Source organism: Aphidius gifuensis, linkage group LG3 (genome assembly GCF_014905175.1).
Source record: "Aphidius gifuensis isolate YNYX2018 linkage group LG3, ASM1490517v1, whole genome shotgun sequence".
In the NCBI taxonomy this organism is placed as follows: domain Eukaryota; kingdom Metazoa; phylum Arthropoda; class Insecta; order Hymenoptera; family Braconidae; genus Aphidius; species Aphidius gifuensis.
Window position 1 is genome coordinate 23,765,948 of NC_057790.1, and position 19,404 is coordinate 23,785,351.

At 22.4% G+C, this 19,404-nt stretch overlaps 3 protein-coding genes across 4 annotated transcripts; 1 reads left to right on the forward strand and 2 right to left on the reverse strand.

Annotated features, from left to right (window-relative positions):
* Positions 1-2,550: 2,550 nt before the first annotated feature.
* LOC122853055 (hybrid signal transduction histidine kinase M-like) lies at positions 2,551-8,300 on the reverse strand. Its single transcript, XM_044153281.1, has 4 exons — positions 7,855-8,300; positions 5,590-6,563; positions 4,005-5,321; positions 2,551-3,327 (listed from the first exon to the last, which is right to left on the reverse strand). Exons 1-4 carry the CDS (start codon positions 7,864-7,866, stop codon positions 3,210-3,212), a joined length of 2,421 nt encoding a protein of 806 aa, XP_044009216.1. The 5' UTR covers positions 7,867-8,300; the 3' UTR covers positions 2,551-3,209.
* Positions 8,301-12,556: 4,256 nt separating this feature from the next.
* Positions 12,557-16,691, reverse strand: LOC122851076. The gene is made up of 5 exons (XM_044150127.1): positions 16,642-16,691; positions 13,352-13,993; positions 13,085-13,189; positions 12,831-13,001; positions 12,557-12,750 (listed from the first exon to the last, which is right to left on the reverse strand). The coding sequence occupies exons 1-5, from the start codon at positions 16,689-16,691 to the stop codon at positions 12,663-12,665; spliced, it is 1,056 nt and encodes a 351-aa protein (XP_044006062.1). The 3' UTR covers positions 12,557-12,662.
* A 139-nt stretch (positions 16,692-16,830) lies between these two features.
* On the forward strand, positions 16,831-19,340 carry LOC122853056 (uncharacterized protein DDB_G0287625-like). 2 transcript variants are annotated; one of them, XM_044153282.1, is made up of 5 exons: positions 16,831-16,935; positions 17,126-17,557; positions 17,652-17,887; positions 17,960-18,623; positions 18,954-19,340. In XM_044153282.1, the coding sequence occupies exons 1-5, from the start codon at positions 16,933-16,935 to the stop codon at positions 19,299-19,301; spliced, it is 1,683 nt and encodes a 560-aa protein (XP_044009217.1). In that variant the 5' UTR covers positions 16,831-16,932; the 3' UTR covers positions 19,302-19,340. The 2 variants fall into 2 exon arrangements, with proteins under 2 accessions (XP_044009217.1, XP_044009218.1); XM_044153283.1 differs by having other exon boundaries at positions 16,835-17,013.
* Positions 19,341-19,404: the final 64 nt, after the last annotated feature.

Genomic DNA, 19,404 nt, shown 5'->3' on the forward strand with positions numbered 1-19,404 from the left:
TACTTCATCTTTTTTTCAGTACTAATTGAAATAATTTGATGAAAAAAAATGACTAAATATATTTAAATGTGTCTCGTTTTAAAGCCAGTCATAAATATAAAATTAAAAAAAAAATACTTTAGAGTCATTTTTAGATGAGACTCACACTACACGTGTCATTTTTGATATCTTATTTCTTGAACAATTTGTATGATTATTATCTTGTGGTATTAAAAATATAATTTTAATTGGTCCATTTATATTTGGTCTAGTATCTCAAGATTATTTTATTTTATTATTTGTTATCAAACACAATGATAGCAATTTTTAAAAAAAGTCAACAAACATGTTATAAAGAGCTAGAAAAAATTTTAAAAAATAAAAAAAAATTATACACTCTATATAAAAGATAAAAAAATAAAATATACAATATAAATTTATAAAAAAAATAATATTGTAATTTTATTTTAAAATTTTAAAATATATATTTTATAAAAATATTATTATATTTGATGATTTTTCATTGCCCACAAAACTGACAAAAAACTAAGTGATGTTTTAATTATCTGTAATGAAAATATTATCTAACTCATTAATAATAATAAATTAAATAAATTATTAAAATTAATAATAATATTTACAGATAAAAATAATTGCAAATTGACATCGACAAATCCTCCAACTGTAATTGACATTGGATGAAATTGTGTATGGCCAATCATCAGCAACAATTTCGCATCTTTATAATGAATATTTGTCCATCGTGATTTGTACATGGCCAATCCAATTTCACTTGACTTTTATAGTATAAACATAATTAATATAATTTTTGATTATTTAAAATATTAATGAATAATTATTTTTTCATACAGTTACATGAAGATTATGACAATAGTAACAATTAATAAACAAATGTCCCATGACCAATATTTGTACAGCAATTGAAAATAATACTTGAAATATATTCAACTGTCCTCCTTCAATTACCTTAAAAAAATATTAATTATTTAAATTAAAAATATCAATACAATAAATTATTTAATTTTTAATTTTTAATTATTCACCGAAAATGTTGCTAGACCTTGTAAACATAAAGTTCCTGCACATATAATTGATTCAAATGCAAATGTCATTTTGAAAATATTGTCAATTTCTTTAGCCATTCTTGGTGTAAAATAAATGAATAAAATGATTTTAAAAAATATATAAATTATTAAAACAATTAAATAATACTTACTGATTTAATTTTTCATGACGTTGTACAATTTTTTTTAAATTATCATGAAAATCATGAGGTGTTGAGTTCATTGAATAATTATCATCACACAAATTTTGAAGTTTAACATGAATGCACTTTATTTGTCCACATAAATGAATTATCAAACTTGTTATAAAACTATTACCGTAAATTACAGAACTAACAACAGATGTATACAATTGTAATAATAACATAATTGTATAATTAGTTGTATTATTATTATTTAAATTCCACGGTAAATAAACAACCCAAAGTAAATTCATTGACAAACGTGAATCTGAATTTTCGATAATACGAGTTTCTAAATTATACCATTTCTTTTGATATAAATATAAAATTAAAAATATTAAAATTATATTATTTACAAGTGGTGTAAAAATTTTTAAATTATTAATTGTACTTGAACAATGAAACCAATAATTGCAGCACTCCAGCCAAATATTGTTCCGATAATCGATAAAACACGATTTGTTTTTGCAAATAATTTCATTATTTTAAATTCTTTTATTGACAATTCATCAAGCCTCCAATTATCTTCAATGTCATTTAAAATACTAGCCAATTCTTAAAATAGACGAAGAATTAATTAAAAAAATATTTACAAGTGCGGATAAATTAATTTAATTTTACCTTTTTTTTTTAAACTTAAAACTGATAATTTAATGATGACCATTAAAAATGGAAGATGAGTTGATAATGTTTGTATCATAATATCATAATCACCCCATAATATTAACAATGCGGCAAATCGGGGTATTGTTAATACAAAAAAAATACAAGCTGCGTGAAATAAACCCCAATTTAATTTTTTTTTATCAGGCCAAAGACCGAATAATTTTAAATGAAATTTGTTCCATCCTATTTCATAATTAAAACCTGTTTATGTAATAATATTTATTTAATCATTTTATATATAAATAAATAGAAGGTTTTATGTGTACAATAAAAATGAGTATACCATTATTATTTGATAACATAATATGTTTAGCTTATGATCGTCGAGGAAACACTGTCGTTCAAGGGGATTAATTTTATCGATTGATTTCGAAATTTGTAACTCGACAGCATGCGCTGTATTTATTATGCAAATTATCATTCAATTTTTTTCTTTTTTTTTTTTTTTTTGCATTCATTAATAATAGAAGAATTCATGGAAATGCACAATTGGACATAACTTATGTCACATAAGGTGAAATAAATTTTTTATAAGGTAAAATGTTACAAAGAAAAAAAATTCGAAACAATTTTTTCGTTGTCATTATGATATAACAAAAAATAATAAGCATAATTATTATTTACATGAATATGAAATATTTAAATTTAGAAAACTGAATCTAATAATTTATTTAGTAACATAAAAAAAATATTACATCAATTAGAAAGTCAACAGTGGTCAGTGTGTGAAAATAAATTTGAAAAAAAAATAAACAATTTATATTTTAAATAGATAATATAATAATTATTTTTTTTAAGGATTATTATTAATAAATAATTTTTCATATCAAGTTTATTTTCTTAATTCAATTATTTATTTTTTTTTTTTTTTATTAAAAATTATTATTAAACTTAGAAATAAAACAAAAAAAAATTCAAACACAATAATTGATGGTTCGATTTTTCAATAATAATTTAATAAAAACAATAATAATTTAATAGTTGAAAGAAAAAAAAATGAACCAAAATAAATATATATAACTTAGTTTACTTAGTGTATTTTTAAATATAATTTTGAAACATAAAAAAAAAATATAAGCAATATATTTTGCAGTCTATTGTGTGAAATTTAAACGCATATTTAAAAAAAAAAAAACATTTTTTTTCCTTTAATTTATTTATCTATTCAAATGAATATATATAATTTAAAAAAAAAAAAGATTATCTTTTTAAGTTGCTGACTAAAATTTTTCATGTTGATATAAATATGTGTCAACATATTTATTTATTTATTTAATTTATAAATTAATATAATATTTCAAGTTGAAATATTTGGTGTTTTTCGACAGTTAAATTTTGAACAATCATTTTGTCTAACAGCTTCCATGACATCATTAAAATGGCTTGTTACTTGATCCTGTTGACTCTTCTTAATCCTGTCAATAATTAATAAATATTATTTTAACAACAATACCATTTCATACAACAGTTATAATTTTATTTGTGAAAGCGTTTAAAAAAAGTGTCACGTTGTAATTTGATGCACACGCACAAATAATTCTTTTCATTGTTAATTTACTGTTTTGAATAATAATAATAATTACTTTCCAATTACATTTAATTATGAAATTGTTAAATTAAAGAATATAAAAATTTAATAAATAATTTAATTATGAGCTTGATTAAATGTCAAGAAAGAAAGAAAAAGAAATTAATTTTAAAAAATAATTCGTAAAATTATAGATATGATTTATTGAGAATATAAAGATTCTTTTAATTTTTATTATGTGAATTTTTTCATTTTTAAAATCTTCATTTATTAAAACATTTTACACGATGTAGTGAAACTGTGCTAAGAGTTAGTGGGACGTATGGTGCGTGTGAGCGAAAGCCGACGAAGAAAGTTATCCGAGTTTTTTACAGTTGAGCAAACCTTCTCATTGATTTAATATTAGAAATACATATTATACAAGTGTTTACAAAAACATGAATCAACTCGGTTAATAATAACAATAAATAACTAATTTTTAAATTTAAAAAAAAAAAATACAAGTAAACAATGTTAAATAATTTTAATGAAAATAATATTTTTAAAAAATTATTGAAAACTTACGTGTTTAAAAAAATTTCCATTTTTTTTTCCATTAAAATTTTACTATCCTGTCCTCGTTTTATCATAGTATTGCAAAAAAATTTTTTGGCACATTGTGTATTTGTCCAATTATCAGATTGAAAATTAGCATCAACTGATAATTCTAAATTTTTTAAATTTTGATATACATCAACATCATCAATATTTCTACGTTTTCTGATATTTAAATTATTAAAAAATTCATCATTAATATTATCATCATCATTATCATTAATTAAAAAAAATATATTATTATTATTTTTCATTGATGAATCATCAAATGTATCAATTTTTTTCATTCTTTTATTTCTAATTAAATTTTCCATATTTTCATCAGCATTAAATACATCAAGATAATCAAAACTACGTTTTTTTCTATCATTTTTTTTTTGTTTATTACTATCATCATCATCATCTTGATGATAATTAATTTGATGATCAATTATTGGATTATTTAAATTTAATGAACGTTTGTTATTTAGTGTATATTGTTGGTTATCATTTGATCTTTTGAGTACATCAACATCAAGATAACGACCAACAGCAACAGCACCAATACCAAGTGCAGCACCAGATGCAACAAGACCCAATGCTGGTATTAATATTGATGTACCAGTTGCAACACTACCACTTTTATCTTGTGCTATTGATTTTTCATTGTTATTTAATAAACCAAGATTTTTAGATATTTTATTTGTTGCTTCAACAAGTGGATCAATAACTGGTTTTGTTAATTGTGTAACATGTTTTTTAACATTTTCAGTTAATTTTATCCAAAATGGCTGTTCAATATTATGTTTTAAACCATAAAAATGTTGATTTGGATAATAATTTTTATTATTATATGAATCAATTATATTTTTATCATTTAATACATATTTTTTTTTATGTCTTTGTTCAGTAAATGAATTTTGATTATCTGGAAAATTATCTGGTATTTGTTTTTTTTCATATTTTATTATTTTAACTGGTTGTACACCAAGTTCTGGATGTGCATATTGTAATACTGGTGTACGTGTACCTGATTTTAATGATAATGATGACGAAGACGAAGATGATGATGAAGACAATGATGGTGATGATGATGATGATGATATTTTATGATTATCAGATGTATATACTGATGATGTTGGATATGATTGTGTACCTTCTGGATGTAGCATACGTTTTTGTATTGGTGAACGATAATTGTCATTATTTGTTTCATAAACATCAGCATTTAATGCTCTATTTTGATGACTTGTTGGATCCCACTCGTAGTAGACATTCCTTGGTTGTTCATTGTAATCATGGCCAAACCTGCGAAGCCAGATTTCCGGGGTTAACGCCTGTTGGTGGGTGCTGTTTAAAATAATAGTTTCTGTCTGTCTGTCTGTTATGTTTTTTTTTTTTTTTTTTTTATATATTTTTAGATTTTAATTTTTGATTTATTGTTGTTTTATTATAATTTGTTTTGTAATAAAATGTCTTAGAGAATATTTTTTCTTAAACAAAATAATTTGAAAAAATATTCTCTTTGTACTTGATAAAAAAGGAAAATAGAAATTTTTTTTTAAAAAACACTCACCTTCTATTGACATCTTGGAAGAATTTTTCAAATCTTTTTTTCTCATCTGCACTGTCATCATGATATGTTGGTGTTGTTATTGCTGCTGTTGGTGTTGTTGTTGTTTCAATTTTTTTATCAATTTTTTGAATTGTATTTGTGACGAGTGTATTATTAACAACTCTGGCATTTCTCCATACTTGAACTTTATCAATTGGTTCATCTGGTACACGTATACCATGAATAACTGGTGTACCATCTGAATCCAATGACATTGGTCGTCTTTTTGTTAATGATTTAACATTTATTTCTGATCTTATTGTTATTTCTGGTGGTACATCTTTACCACCACGATTTTTTGATAAATTTGCACCAATATTTGTGCGTTTTGATGGTCTTGATTGATGTGGAATAACACGATAACTACCTTTACCATTATTATCTTTATTTTCAATTAAACGTTCTTCACGATTTTTAAAATTTCTTGCAAATAAAAGACCGTTATTTGGGCTATCATCAATTGATGATTTTGTTGTATCTGGTGGTAATGGTTTCCAATTTGTATAAGTTTCTTTTGATGGCTCAATATTATTTTGTATTTTTTCATTAAAATTCAATGGTCTCCAATTGTCATAATCATCATTATTATTTTTTATTAATTTAGTATCTAATTTAAAATGTGTTGGTTCATTTTCATTAGAATTTTCATGCAAAAATGATGAAGATAATGATGTTTTATTATATAAATTTTTATTAATTAATTGTGTATTATTATTTGGAGAATTTGTTGAATTTAAATTTTGTAAATTATCAAATTTTTCACGTCTTTTTACAATTAATGTTGCAACATTTCCTTCAGATGTTCGTACTTTTAATTCTCGTGTTTCACCAGGTAAACTTCTTGACACTTTTAACATTGTTCTTGTGTATTTTGGATTAGGTATTTCTTCTGTCTTTATTGACAAAAATAAACTCATCAAAATCAAATTTATTATCTGTAATTTAAAAATACAATAAAATTATTTTTTATATATGTTAAATTATTTATTTTTTACGGGGATTTTTTTTTTTTATAATAATTTACTTTCTATATGAAGTTTCTATGATAATTAAACGATGAAATATTTTTTATGTGGTATGCAAAAACTAATTTGCATACTTTCGATTAATATAATACATATGCATGATTTTTTTTTTTTTTTTTAGGAATTTAGTGTCACCAGAAATCAAATAAACACACCTGTACTTGTTTTTTTTATTTTTAAAATGAAAACTTTTCTAAAATTATTCTCAACATGTATTTCTAGTGTCATTACAAAATACAAAAAAAAAAAAAAAAAGTAATAGAACAAATTTCTATGTCATCATGAATAATAAATTGAAAAATTTCGAAAAAAAAAATAAAACCATTAGTTAATATATTTATAATTTTTATTTTATTTAAATTATTATTCTTGGAGAAATGAAAAACAATAAAAATATTTAAACTGCTAACTCATCTTGCTGATTATATCAGGAGAAATTTAATGGTTCTTCAAATTGATGTTGATATTTATAGATTCATGATTTGAAAAATATATAAATTTTTTTATTTGCTGTTTTGAAATTAATTCTTGTTTTTTTTTTAAGATATATTTTCTTCGGATAATGTTTATTTGAATCAATTTTTTTTGTTTTTTTTTTGATTCCAGTTTCGTGAGATTGTGGTATTAGAAAATTACGATCGATCACCAGCTGGTCTGGTTACTTTCTATTATCGATAGCTGCATCCTAAATGGTCATTAAGTGTCAAACAGGTGATTTTATTTTATTTTTTCTTTACGACTTTTAAATTCTTGTTATTACCACTTTCATCGTTTAATAATTTTATTTTTATTTAAACTATTTATACATATACTATTTCAAATATTTTATTTATTTATAATAGAATAATAAATGAGTAAATAAATACAATGTAAATTTATCAAAACAACACGATGAAAAATCTGATAAACCGCCAGGAAATGAATGAGAAATAAAATATAAACAGCTTTTATCTTAAAAAAAAAAGATCAAATAATAAAAACCGATAGATCACCAAAGCGTATCGGTGATACAAGTACGCACATTCATGAATTTCCGCTCTATATAATATGCAGTAATGTTAATTACATTGCAATTAACATCGATCTAGTTTTTTTTTGTATTTTAAATTTTTTTCTTTTCCTTTTTCCTCAATAAAAATCAACACTAAAAAAATATTTACACGCTATTATAATTAAATATTATCGAAAATATCATATTTACCTTTAACTTCATTTTGATAATTTGATTAATTTCAATTGATTAAAAAATTATTTTTAAATATATATAGCTTTTTTTTTCTTCAAATCATTGACTGTTAAAAATTATTTTTTGTTGATAAAACAATGGCACAAATTTAATGTTAAAAAAAAAAAGATTGAAAATGCTGATAACACTTTCAACTTGTCAACCACTTTTTAGTATAAATAAAATTTAAAATAGTGAAAAAAAAAAATAGAAAAAATTGCCTTTTTTTTAAATAAATAATTCTTCAAAACAATTTAATATTTAATTTTATTAATATATATTTTTTAAATAAATAAATAATTTAAAATAAAACGAAAAAATTTATATTTTTTAAAATGAGATTGTTGAAGCACCTGTTGACTCCCGGACAATTCTCGAAAGACTGACGATATGTAACCGGCATCAACTTCTCATGTCGCACCGATGGTGGGTTTCTCACTGACCCACTTAAAAAAAAAAAAACCTCTTTTATTATCTATCTCACTCTCATTGGTTTGTATCATAAAACTTACAAAATCAAATGAGCTTTTTCCATATATATCAACAAATAATAATCATTAAAATTTATTTATAAATATATATAATATCTATTTATCACATATGATGCAAATTGATATATTATCTAATAGTCTCACCCATTTATTTATTTATATTTTCATATACACAATGAAAAATATATTTTAATAATGAATAAATAAATAAATAACGACTTAAGTATTACAATATTAAAATTCTTTAAAAGAAACTAAAAGTTATTTGGAAAATAAAATATATAACTTTTAAAATTGATTTTTTTTATTTATAATCAATAATTTATTGATTTTTTTAAAAAACGTGAGAACTAAAATTACAAAAAAAAATATCAATTCTTTTTTTTTAAATAATAATAAAAAATAAAAAAAAAATAATAATAAATTACAAAAGCAAAAAAATTATTAAACATTGTATAGAAAAAAAAAAAAAAAAAAATACAATGATAATATAATTAAACCGTTAACCATTGATAATAATGGATTATAATTTTTTTTAAATAAAAAATCTTTTGATAAATGAAACAATATGATGTCATGTGAGCAGTTATGTCAACAAAAAAATAAAAAATTATTAAATAGTCTGAATGGTTGTTGTTAAAAATAAATAATGAAAAGATATGAACAAAAAAAAAAAAAAAAATTATATTATTTCATTTATTCATAATTTGAATTGACCGTTTACTTTGGGTGCCAGAGTGTCTCCCATCGTGCAGAAGATTGTGAAAAAAAAAAAAAAAATTATGCCAACAGACATAAGATGATGACGAGAATGATGATTATGATGGTGATGTGGGTATATATACAGAGATGAATTTGCTTAAAATGCCGGAAGGTTTAAAAAGACCGATTTCTCTGATCTGATTAATTTGATGAATTTATGTTTCGATATTCATTCACATGTCGAATCATAAAATACATACATTTATCATTTTTATTTTATTATTATATCAATTAAAATATATTATTAAAAGCAATTTTAAATAATCAAAAATATTATTTAAATAATTAGCTGTGTTGAAGTTTATTTTATAAAAAATTGTGAGATTATTTTTTTTTGAAAATTTTTCAATATTGATTATTGAGTATCATCGTTTTTCAATTGATTTTTTTCGATGAAATTTACTAAAATCAGTGGCTCGTGCTGGGCACACCTGTTTTATATGACACGTTTGGTTGCACTGGCAATATCATCAGGTATTTTTTGAGTTCAGAGACCTCAAATGAAAGTTCTCGTCCCTGACAACTATTTAGCTTGATATATATCAAAATAATAATATCTATATTATGTATTATTTTATATTTTATTTATATTGTTTATTAAAAAACAGACGCAAAAATAATATATTAATTAGTTTAATTATTTTTTTATTCAAGAAGGATAGACAGAGGGAGATGAGATGTATAAAATAAAAAAATATTGAGAAAAGAAAGTCATGGGGAAAAAGTAAAAGCGTTAAAATATGCCGTTACGTTGATGCAAATATTTGAAGAATATATAGTTTTTTTTTTTTTTATTGTTAATTTCATTCTTAATTCAGGTTTTTTTTTATATATATATTTTTTTTATTTTTTGAGATGATTAACAGGTGGAATGTTGGTAATGAAAGGAGGAAAAAAAATTTTTTCTTTTTTTTTAAATAGTATAAAGATGAGAGAGTTTTCTTTTTTGACGAAAGAAAACATCATTATCATTATCATTAGACAAATCAGTTCAGTAGGTAAATGTTTTTATATTAATTATAATTACGTTTTTTTTTTTAATGTTTATGGTGAAAGATCACACGAATTTTATTATTCTCATTTAATCGTTAAATTTAATTATAGATATTTTTTATTTTTAAAATTAAATATCAATTATTATATTAGTTTAATTCTAGGTTTTAAATTATTTTAAAATGTTTTTTTCTTAATAAATTTCAATGACAATAAACAAGGAAAACTTGAGTGTAATAATATTTTGGAATAGTATGTTATTTGAACAAATTGGAGCTGTAAATAAATGATAAGTCTGCAAGGTCTATTAGCTAATGAAAAAAAATTTTAAAAATAATACATATATAAACTTCCTGGTGTTATTAAATAATACCATAAATTAAAAAAACATTTCAACAAGAAAACACACACATTTATAATGTATTTATGTTTTTTCTTTTTTTAAATTATCACAAGTCATACAAAATTGTATGTATACTCGATAAAATTTGATTTAATGGGCTGCTTATTTGTTCAGCTTGACTTTTATGACGAGTTACTAAATTTAAAAATATCAAAAACAAAATAATAATTCATGATAATAAACCTTCAATTACAATATGTATATTATTTGCTGAAAAGTTTTTTAAAAATAAACTAAAATGAAATATAGTTCATTGATAAGAATCCAAAATTGGTGTCATGGTAATTTTTATAATTTTTTTAAATAATCCAGTGTAAATAATAAAAGTTCTAATTAAAAAAAAAAATACATTTAATTATAATTAAATTAAATTAAATAAACCATGAAAATTTTTTTGTTAAAAAATAAAAAGAAATCAATAATATCAAAATTTTAGTTAAATTTTGTTAAATTTAGTAGTTTAAAAAAACAAATCATCTTAGTATCATCTCAATATCTCAACTTGCATTCTTGAAGTGAAAACATACATATAAAACATACATCCACCGACCCGAAATTCGAATCGACTGGGCGACTTTAAAATATTTTAAAATATATGTATAGCTCACAAGGTACATAAGTATACATATATATTTTTTTTTCACATCTTCTCTTGGTCCTTTTATTTTCATTATTTATAATATATATCCAATCGAATCTGAGAATTTTTTTAAACGTATATTTATTATAAAAGTGTTTTAAAATTTTTTAAAAATTGAACAATATTTTTTGTTTAATATAATGAAAACAAAATCAGTAAAATATAAAAACAAGAATTTTCTTACTAGACCGGTTACTTGTTTTATTTTATTTATTTTATATTTATTTATATTTTTAGCTGTAAACTAGAACTTGAAACGCTTTCCAACGTGTTACTTACTAATCATGTATTATCACTGATTAAATCGCACATTTAAAAACAAATCAATAAAATATTTTAATTTCATATTATTGTTGATTTTTTTAATTATAAATATAGTATCTAATCAATAATCATAATGTATAATTTTAGAAGAAAGTTTATAATAATTTAAAACGATAATGAATTTAGTTTAAATTAAGTTAAAAAAAATAAATTAATTTGATCAATTTGCAAGTAGGTATATATAATAATAACTTAATGATGTGAAAAATTAATTTTTATAAATAACGAGATTTAGATATATTAGAAAAAAAAATTTTAAATTAAATAATAATAATTCAAGTAGAAGAAAGAAGATGTCTCGTGACTCAGGAGGTCACGTATGGGATAATCGGTGAAATATCAGCGCTTCTAGTGAGAACGAATTCCCAAGTCACACTGACACAAAAGTCTCACAACTTTCACTAGAACATGCGTTCAACATTTAATAAAAATATACAAGTTATATTGAATCGGTGAATGGAAAAATGCTCATGCTAACGGACTTTATCAATATATGTCTGCAAAAAATCAACCTCGACTTTTAATAAATAAATAAAAAATTAAATAAAGTAAATAATAATTCAATGTCATTATGATTCTAATATTTAAAAAAGAAAGTTACATTTGTAAATTCATTTTTTTATTATATTTTTGTAAATTTTAATAAATAATATAAAAAATTAATCTTAATTTTTAATTAAAATAAATTAATAAATTGCTTTTTTTTTTAATGAAAAAAAAAAAAAAAAAAAACTAATTATGTATTTCATTGATTACTTATTTTTTATATGTTGATTTTTTTTTTCTAATTTTTTATTTCATATATATTAAATGAGAAAATAAAGGAACTACTTTCAATTTTAGTTTTAAATTTATGGATATATATCGTTGTACCAAAAAAGGCATCTTCGTTTTGTTCACAACGTTGGAAAGTTGTGGATAATTTCTAGTACAACTGTGTTACTTGAAAAAAAAAAAATAAATTTGTGTGGTCAAGTAAATTGTTTTTAAAATTATTATTTCATTATTATTTTTGATGTATGAGATATATATTTTATTATTATTTTTTTTCATTATCATCTCACTTTCACACACGACCTGCGGTGTTTATACGACAATTAGAAAATTCAATTTAAAAATTTATATAAAAAAATTTATTTATTCTATATAATACTTATCGAAGACTCAAATTTCAACATGTTATTATTTTACAATTTTTTTTTTTAACTGCTTGAAATATTTCCTCTAGACCATTTTTACGTGCCTCTTCATTTGTTGACCTTGAAAAAAAATTAATATACATTAAAATATCTAGCATACAATTAAAAAATTATAAAAAAAAAATAGAAATTTCGTTTACTTTGTTGCAAAATTCCATAGTATATTATAAACAATTTCAGAATTTTTATCAGAACCATGTACAATAGTTTCACAAAGTTTAACATCATCACAAATTTCATCAATTTTTTTTTTATGCTCAACTGGAAGATCCTCACCATCTCGCCATTTCGAAAGCATTATATTTGGCTGACTTGAATTAAAAACATTAAAATCATGACACAAATACCCGCAAATATTAATAATATATATTTATTAAAAATAAATAATACTTACGTTGTATTTCTATCAATTCTCGATGGTGATTTTAATGCCGCAAAAAGAAGACCCAATGGAAGGACCGCCCAAGCAAGATGAATTAATTTTTGCCACGGTGAAATTCTGTCATAAATTTAAGATTTTATCCACACAAAAAAATAAATAACTGACAAATAAAAAAATACATGTCATTGTATAAAAAAAAAATAAAAAATAATCAACAATTTGCATGTATTTTTTTGTGTTTAATTTTTATAGCTTTTTTTTAAATTTAGCCTCACTTACTGTCTATCTCGTGGAACGAAAGCGTGTCCTTCCTCGATAAAATGTATTCCAGTATCATCATTTGGTTGATAATATTTGTAAGGAAACTTTCGAGTCTTGGTAAGTGATGTTTCACGATGAGAAGACACGTAAAGCATTTCCGTTGGTTTATCATTATTAATATCCACTTGTTCATGATGATGATGATGAGGATGTTTCTCTTGTTGTTGTAAATTATGTTGTTGATTATCATATTGAGGTAGTTGATTATTTTGTTGATAATATTCTGGTGTTATTAATTCATAGTGTTGTTGATAATTAACAACTGGTACATCATCATTTTGTTGGACAATTGGCAATTGATAATAAGGATTAATTGTTGGATGATTTTTAAAAGCATTATTATCATTTGGTGTAAAATAATATGGTGATTGTTGTTTGATTGATGATGATGGTATTTCAATAGTTAAATAGCCATCATTCAAATCGGTATTTTTATGAAGTGTATTAACACGATATTGACCGTCGACATGGTAGATGTTGTTGCTGGTTTTTGTCGGTTGATTATTGCTTGTTGGAAATGTAACAATTCCTTTATTAATACCATTATTGAAATTATTATTATTAATTATATTTGAATCTGAATTTGATGGAATTACCAAACTGTAACCAGAATTAATTGATTTTTCATTATCAATTAATATACTTGGTTTAAAATTATTATCGTTGTCATTATTAAAATTTATTTTTGTTGATTCAAATGAGGATGGTATTGTTGTTGAATTTTTTATTAATAATGTCTCGTTATGATCATCATAATCAATTTCTTCTTGTACTTCTGTAACTTGTGGATTATTTTCAATTTGTTGATTATTTGTTAATGTAAATTTAATTAATACTAAACACAGTAAAAATTTTAATTTATAAAAAAACATTTTATTTATACATTTGATATTTTTATTTAATTAAACTTTTCTTTTCGTTTTTTTTTTAGAAGTATTATCATCGATGAAACAAACTAAACTAAAATAAAATTTTCATTGTATCTCATCTTTATTATTTTTGTTTAATATCTGGGGGTAAAATAAAATTTATATATTTATTTATTTATTACATTTTAAAAAGCGTGAAATATAAAATATGACAATAATGATTTTTAATAGTTACTCCAATTTTTTAATAATTAGATACGCAAGCATACTAACTTTTATTTCAAGCAGCTAAATATTTAAAAAAAAAACTACAAAATCACGATGAATTATTTGTCTTTTATTTATAAAAAATTTTCATTGGGGGAAAAACAAAAGAGATGAAAAATAAATTGTTAAATAAATAAACAAAGAAAGCTAGAGTAATTAAATAATTCATGACTTTATCTAATCTTTTTATCTTCAAGTGTTTGTCATTTGAAAAAGATGTTGAAAAAAAAAATAGACCAAGTCATTGTCATCAAAGACATCAACAGTAAGAATCAGGTCAAACTGCGATATTTTGCTAGAAAGTTTTTCCTCACTGTTTATTTATTTATTTTTTGTGTTTAATATATTTTTTATCCTCCACTCTTTGTTGTTTTTTTTTTTTTTTATTTTTAAATATTATCATTTTACAGTCGAGTTTATTGGTTAAATATATTTGTATAAACAAATGGCAAGGTAAAGTAGATTTGTCCGACAATGAAAGTAGTTGTGTCTGTTAAAATACAATTTTATTATTTTTTAAATATTATTTACCTTTTGCTGTGACCCGATTCTTCAAGATTCTTCGTTTGAGTAGGCCGGGGTACATGCAATCCTTGCACTTGAACTTGATTTTTTTTTGTTTAAATTAAAGAATTAAAAATTAATTTAAAAATTCATTTAAATTAATTCTAAAATTAATAAACTATTTGTCATTTTTTAAATGAATAATTAACATTGAAAAAATAAAATTTATAAATTTATTAAATTTTAGAGTGTTAGAAATTTGGATTGTCAAACAATCGACACTAATTTCTCAACTATAATAAAAATTATTTTAAAATAAGAGGCCGAGATTTTATTTATTTATTTTTTTATTTACTATAGTAATTTTATTTTATATTTAATCTTCTTTTGTTCAATAAATAATAAGTACCTTGAGGCATATAATTTTATCTGTCACACCTTTAACTTAGCACTGCATTATATTGACAAATTTTATTTTATTTTTCATTATTAAATAAAAAAATTTCTCTTTGAATTATTATATATATATTTTTTTTTCTTTTATCATTTTGCAGTATATACGAAAAATGAGATCAAAGCATGAGTTGAAAGTGTTTTTCCCAAGAATTGTTTTGTGAAATTTCACTTTTTTATTCTTCCTTTCTTTGCTTCTCTTATTTTATATCTTTTTTATATTCTTTTTTTATAATAGCTCATGCATTCAGTATTAAATATATATAAAAACTTGATAATAAAATAGATAGTATAAATATATTATCTATATTTTTGTTTATTTTCTTAACATTTATTTTTCAAATTATTAAAAAAACATAGGTGAATTATTTTTAATACTTTTATAATGAAGAGAAGAAATCGTATTTGTGAAGAATGTTTATTATTTTTAATTTTCAAATCAAGAGAGTGTACACAGGGAAAATGAATTTATCTGTGAAATGAAAGTCGATTAAGACTATATTCAAGTCGAAATAATAATACAACAAAATTTATAATAATTAAAAAAATATCGTGAATGACCTACCTCAAGGGACTAGGTATCAATTGCAAGTGGTTTATATTTTTTTATATGAATTTTAAAACATTAGAATCGACTTATTTTTCACATAGATAAAACCAGTTTTAGGCCGATGAGTCGGTGAATGTGTAAACGGTGAAAGTTTCTTATACATTTTTTTTTTTTTTTTTTGCAAATTTCATTATTTTTCATTACTATTTTTCTTTTTCTTCAGAGAAAAAGTGTTGATATTTAATTTTTTTTCAAAAAAATATGAAAATACTAGAAATATGAATCATAAATAACAAAAAAAAAAAAAAAATTTCTTATTTTATAAATATTTACCTATATATTTTTAAAATGACAAAATGGAAATTTAAAAATATAATAATAAAAAATAATTAGACCATGAATAATTGTAACTGTGACAATAAAATAATAGAAATTATATTTATTTTATTAAAAATTTTAAAAATTTTTAAATAATAAAATTTATTTGTATTTTTTTTTAAGTAATAAACCTAAATTTCTATTTTTAATAATTAAATATTAAATATTTTTGTAATTTATTTATAATTATTTTCTTTGTTTGTATTTCAGAGAGGGTTGACAATTACCAAGTGTAACGGAATGAAAATGTCCAAAGATAAAGTCCAATGTAAACCATGAGTACTATTTAAAATATAGTGGAGACACAAAAATTTTTATCGCGTGAAAGGAGTGAGAAAGAAAATGGACCATTCGTTGAGGTAAGTGGGGATCTAGATTAAAAGCAAACGAGGACATAGACCGAGACCCAGAGCCATCACAAACCTTGAACAGTCGAGGTCAATTTTGTCAATGAACTTGACTCTTATTTATTTTTGTAAATTGTGATAAATTAAATTAACCTTATATTGAATTTCTTCATGGTAAAAAATTACACAAATTAAAGTTTAATTTTTTTTTTTTTTTTTTTTTTAAAAATAATCCAACATTTTTCTAACGAGGTGAATAAATTATCCAGTGTTTTTTGTGATTTTTATATATTTCTAGTTTTTAAGATTAAAAAATGTTATTTAAGTTTTAATTAAAAAAAAAAAATTTTTAATTTAATCACAGATGACGTTGATAATAATCCCAGTAATTTTACTGGTGATTAATCTCAGTATTTCTGGAATAAAAGCTGACACAAGATTTTTCACAACAAATAATCATCAATATGAAAATAATATTAATCAAAAATCACGTGCAATATATCGTCTTGATAGTAATAATGATGATAAAATAATACGTGATACATTAAAATCAAATGCTGATAAACGTAATTCATTTATTGAATCATCAACATATGATACAGATGTATTAAATAAATTTCTTGATGAATATGCTAATAAAATAAAACCAACAACTGATAATAATCGTGATACAATTAAATCATCAATTGTATCATCATTAGAAATTAAAAATAAAGATGAAAATAATGATAAATCAATGAAACCAACAACTGAAAGTATATTATCTGAAAGTGGTAGTGTAATAGAAGGACAACAGGTATAGAAACAAAAACAAAAATCTTTTAATATAATAAACAAAAAAAAACAAACAAACAATGAATTATAATTTTTGTTTTTTTGGTGTTGTTTAGGATTTAAATGATACAGCAAAGAGAAATAAATTTTACAATGGACCATCAGATGATAGAAATGGCTGGGTCACATTGGAAGCAGTACCTTGGTCTAAAAGTAAAATATCAAAGTGGCAAGCAAATCCAAGTTCTCATCGACCATGGCCAGAAACAACAAAATGGGATAAACCAAATGGTGCTAAACCTTGGCAGTCTGATTATCCACCGCGACCACAATATCAAAATAACAAACCATGGTAAATATTATTGTCATTTTTTTCTCATTATTAATCAATTTGTTTTAATTAATTTGTTTGATTTATTTATAGGTATGACAAACCAGCAAAACCTCAATGGCAAGATTACGATCAAGATAGACCAAAACCTCCAACTAGACCATCATCATCATATTTTAATGACAGATATGATGTAAATCCAAGTCAAGCACAAAAATGGCCACCAGAAAGACCAAATTCAGCATGGGAAAATTTTTCAGAATCACACAGACCAACAAGTGACATTATAACTGACAATAGACCATCAAATTTTCCATCAAATAGTAATTGGAACCAATATGATCAACCACCAAAACCATCATCATTTCCATCTTCATCATTCAACGACAGATATCAAGATGAGACAACAAATGATTGGCCAAGCAATAATAACAATAATTATCATAATAATAGATATGAAAATATAAAAGATAAACCATCATATTCAAAACCACATAATCGTCCATTTTATTCAAATTATGAATATGAAAATCATCATCCACCATCACATCCATCAAGTGGTGATGGTGAATGGGTTCTATTATCAACAAATCGTGGATATGCTAAATCACGTCAAAGATCAATGAATTTTGATAATGATAATGATAAATTTAAAACAATGAATACATCAAGTATTTTTAAACTTGGAAAAAAAAATAATGATGATGATGGTGATGCACCTGATACAGCAATACCTTCAATGACATCCAAACGACAGGTTGGTCGGATTTAGAGCAATAAACACCCATCATTATCCGCACCTATTCTATTCTTCTTTTATTTATTTTTTTTCTCTCCTCATTTTATTTATTTATTTATATTTAAATATCATTATTTAATTCATTTTTTTATTATTTATATCCTTCCTAATTCATTCACTAATATTTAATTACATAATTTATTTAACAATCATCAAATGAAATTCAGCATTACGATAAAATTATAAAAAAAAAAAAAAAAGGAGCTTGATAATATCCTTCGGGAATTTAAATTACAAATACAAAAAATAATTATTAAATATAAAAGAAAAAAAAAACACAAAAAACAGGTGAGGTTGACTGTTTTGCCGTCCATTAATGGAACCAACACAACAACATCACATGGTGGACTATTGGAAGTTGAAGAGACATTCAAGACTGTTGATCAAAGCCAACGTGAATTTGAAGAAGCACAAAAATTAATCAAGACACCAATGATTATCAGGAAAAAACCATTGAAAAATTCATTAGTTATTAATAATAATAATAAACCATCAAATTCAGCTGTTCTTGCTGCTGTTGGTGCTGGTATGTTGCCAGCAACAATGGCCATGGTTCTTCCATTGATGCTTGGACGAAAAAAACGTTCAATTAAAATTAATTTAAACGAAAATAATTATCAAAATGTTAGATACTAAAAAAATGTCATTTGTTATGATTTTATATTTTTTTGTTTTTTTTTTTTTTGTAATTCGAATCGTAGTTAGCTGAAATTTCTAATTATTTATTTATTATTATTAT

What these genes read in the sequence shown, in the direction of transcription:
- LOC122853055 (XM_044153281.1), bottom strand. An exon ending in TTCCAAGATGTCAATAGAAG is followed by an intron (nt 5,322 to 5,589) that starts GTGAGTGTTTTT and finishes CTGGCTTCGCAG; the next exon opens with GTTTGGCCATGATTACAATG. An exon ending in ATGGAAATTTTTTTAAACAC is followed by an intron (nt 3,328 to 4,004) that starts GTAAGTTTTCAA and finishes AATTATTGACAG; the next exon opens with GATTAAGAAGAGTCAACAGG.
- LOC122851076 (XM_044150127.1), bottom strand. Translation starts at nt 16,691, where the DNA reads ATGGTTTACATTGGACTTTATCTTTGGACATTTTCATTCCGTTACACT. An exon ending in TTCGTTCCACGAGATAGACA is followed by an intron (nt 13,190 to 13,351) that starts GTAAGTGAGGCT and finishes AATTTATGACAG; the next exon opens with AATTTCACCGTGGCAAAAAT. An exon ending in CTATGGAATTTTGCAACAAA is followed by an intron (nt 12,751 to 12,830) that starts GTAAACGAAATT and finishes TTTTTTTTCAAG; the next exon opens with GTCAACAAATGAAGAGGCAC.
- LOC122853056 (XM_044153282.1), top strand. An exon ending in TATCAAAATAACAAACCATG is followed by an intron (nt 17,888 to 17,959) that starts GTAAATATTATT and finishes ATTTATTTATAG; the next exon opens with GTATGACAAACCAGCAAAAC. An exon ending in CAATGACATCCAAACGACAG is followed by an intron (nt 18,624 to 18,953) that starts GTTGGTCGGATT and finishes CACAAAAAACAG; the next exon opens with GTGAGGTTGACTGTTTTGCC.